The 2698-nt window shown below is 54.2% G+C and overlaps 1 protein-coding gene across 1 annotated transcript in view; it reads left to right on the top strand.

The window, feature by feature from the left end:
* The window catches only part of ARHGAP39 (Rho GTPase activating protein 39), a 56312-nt gene that overhangs the window by 45754 nt on the left and 7860 nt on the right, over positions 1–2698 (top strand). Inside the window, exon 6 of the mRNA XM_007464523.1 lies at positions 1990–2082. Coding sequence (XP_007464585.1) covers positions 1990–2082 — 93 coding nt within the window. The remainder of the gene's footprint in view (positions 1–1989; positions 2083–2698) is intronic.

A 2698-nucleotide genomic window follows, 5' to 3' on the forward strand; every position in this document is an offset into this window, starting at 1 on the left:
GGCGCCCCCGACCACAAAAAAAAAAAAAAAAAAAAGATAGTAAGGGAAATATTATAACAACATTATGCCAGTAAATATGACAGTTTAGAGGAAATGGACAAATTCCGTGAAAGACACAAACTACCAAAGATCACTCAATAAAAAATAGATAACCAGAAAAATCATATATCTGTTAAAGAAATTGGTACTTTATGAAACTTTCCTACAAAGAAAATTCCAGGCCCAAATGGCTTCACTAATGAATTCTATCAAATATTTCATTGTTTGTATAGCAATTAACTCAGAACATTGAAGTGGAGGGAATATTTCCCAATTCTGTCTATATCAAGATTAGAAAAGGACATTACCAAAAATTTGAAAGAGAAGCACAGATGGTATCCCTCATGAGGATAGGACAAAAATGAACCGTATTTTAGCAAATTAAATCCAAGAATATATTAAAAGGATAATGCATCTTGAATAAGTGGGGTTTATCTGAGGAATGAGAAGTTGGTTTAGGGCTTCCCTGGTGGCACAGTGGTTGAGAGTCCGCCCGCCGATGCGGGGGACACAGGGTCGTGCCCCAGTCTGGGAGGATCCCACGTGCCGCGGAGCGGATGGGCCCGTGAGCCATGGCCGCTGAGCCTGCGCGTCCGGAGCCTGTGCTTCGCAGTGGGAGAGACCACAGCAGTGAGAGGCCCGCGTACTGCCAAAAAAAAAAAAAAAGTTGGTTTAACATTCAAAAATCAATCAATGTAATTTGCCATATCAACAGAGTAAAAAAAAAACATACGATCATCTCAATAAGTGTAGAAAAAGCATTTGACAAAATCCAACATTCCACTCCTGATAAAAAACTTGGAAGAGAAGGGAGTCTCTTCAACCTGTATACACATGTATCTTTCCTTGCCCTGTCAGCCTAGGGCCTAGAAGCAGTGACACCCCAATAGCATTGAGGACACCTGACCCGCAGCTCTTGGTTTCTACCATTTTCCATTAAAAGGAGCCAGAGCTGTCTGGAGAAACAGCTGATTCTAAGGCTGGGGTAGGGAATGTACAAGATGCAGTGCCAGAAGGGAGGATGTGCCAGAGGGGAGACGATGGGGCGTATCACAGGACACGGGTCACAGGACACAGAGCTCCCCGGGGCCAAAGCTGGAGCACTTTAAGGAACAGAATAAAGTGCTTATTGAACTGTAAGCCGACAATGTAAGATGAATATTCCCAACCCCATACTGATATAAAAGATTAGATAGATATATGGGACTTCCCTGGTGGTCCAGTGGTTAAGACTCCACACTTCCACTGCAGGGGGTGCGGGTTCGATCCCTGGTTGGGGAGCTAAGATCCCCGAATGCCGCGCAACGCGGCCAAAAAAAGAAAGAAAGAAAAAAAAGAGTTACAGATAATTTATGTAGGTAAGAGGGTCCACCGTGAGGGGAGCGTGAATCCCACCTCAGTGTGGGCTGTGTGCCTCGACCTCCTTCCAGAGCATGGGATGGGGGGGATGGAGGGTCCGGATCGACAGCGCTGAGTTATTTTGTGCGGGGTGTGGAGCGGGGGGTGCCCAGGTCAGCCAGAGAGGGGAGCCAGGCCCCTTCTCTCTCGCTCAGCACCCACTCAGCCCCTGGAGCGCAGCCACGTAGGAACCAGGTGGCTGGGCTGCGGCCCTCTCAGGGGGCTCCCTACCCCTGCCTTTCTGTCGGCCAGCGGGTCATGAGCTGACCACATCCCCTCCCCACTGCCCAGGGGCACATTCCTGGCACCTCCCCAGCCACATGGCCCAGGTGTGCCCACACACCCAGCCCTGTGCCCAGGACTCTGCGCGAGACACCCGCCCCCAGCCGGCACTCCCCTCCGCCTCTGGCGGCGCATCAGCCCATCCCCCTCTGAGGAGTCCAGCGGGCTGGGGCGGTGCCCTCCCGGCTGCCCAGGGTCAGCCCCGAGCGGGACCGTGTGGGCACGTGTTCCTCCTTGTGTTCTGTGCCTCACCCTTTGTTTGCTCCCCAGTGACACAGCACATGAAAGCGCTTCTGGAGAGGAACAGTAAGAAGAAGTCCGAGTTGAGAAAGAAACCCAGGCCTTGTGTTGCGGAGCCGGATGGTAGGGCCTCTCCCGCAGCCCCTGTGCGCTGCGTCTGCTCAGCTCTGCTCTCCGGCCTCGGCCGCCTGGCCTCCTCTCTCTAACCGCTTCTGGGCTGGGGGACAGTGGGGGGACACTAACTGTCAGGTCTCCTCCTGAGTGGGCTGGAAGCCCAGGTCATCGACAGGGCTCCTGGGAGAGGCCACGCCTGCCCTGCGCCTTTCTCCACGGTGCTCGGAACAATCTCCAAAGTGCATGCCGGGTTCTCAGTGGGGCGGGGTCTGCTGGAGGCACGCCGAAGTGAGGGAGTGCCCTGTGGGCAGGTGCCTCCCCAGCCCTGATCTCCAGCCATCCATTTCTGTCCCACGAGCCTCCCTTCTTGGCACCAGGGCCCTGGAACCAGCCCCCGCCCCACCTGTACCTGCTTTACCCACACTTCTTCCTGTGAGACCACCCTTGGCACCCCTTCCTCTGGGAAGCCCTCTGGCTACATGCTACCCTCACCAGAAGAAGGGGGGCAGCCACAGTCCAGGCTTCCCAGCCGCCCTTGGGCCCCTGTCCTTGGGGAAGGAGCTTTGAGCTCCTGCCTGAGCCCATCCACTGGAGTCCCGATGCAGCAGTGGGGGGGGGGGGGGGG

The sequence above is a fragment of the Lipotes vexillifer genome, unplaced genomic scaffold (assembly GCF_000442215.2).
Source record: "Lipotes vexillifer unplaced genomic scaffold, Lipotes_vexillifer_v1.1 scaffold394, whole genome shotgun sequence".
NCBI lineage: Eukaryota > Metazoa > Chordata > Mammalia > Artiodactyla > Lipotidae > Lipotes > Lipotes vexillifer.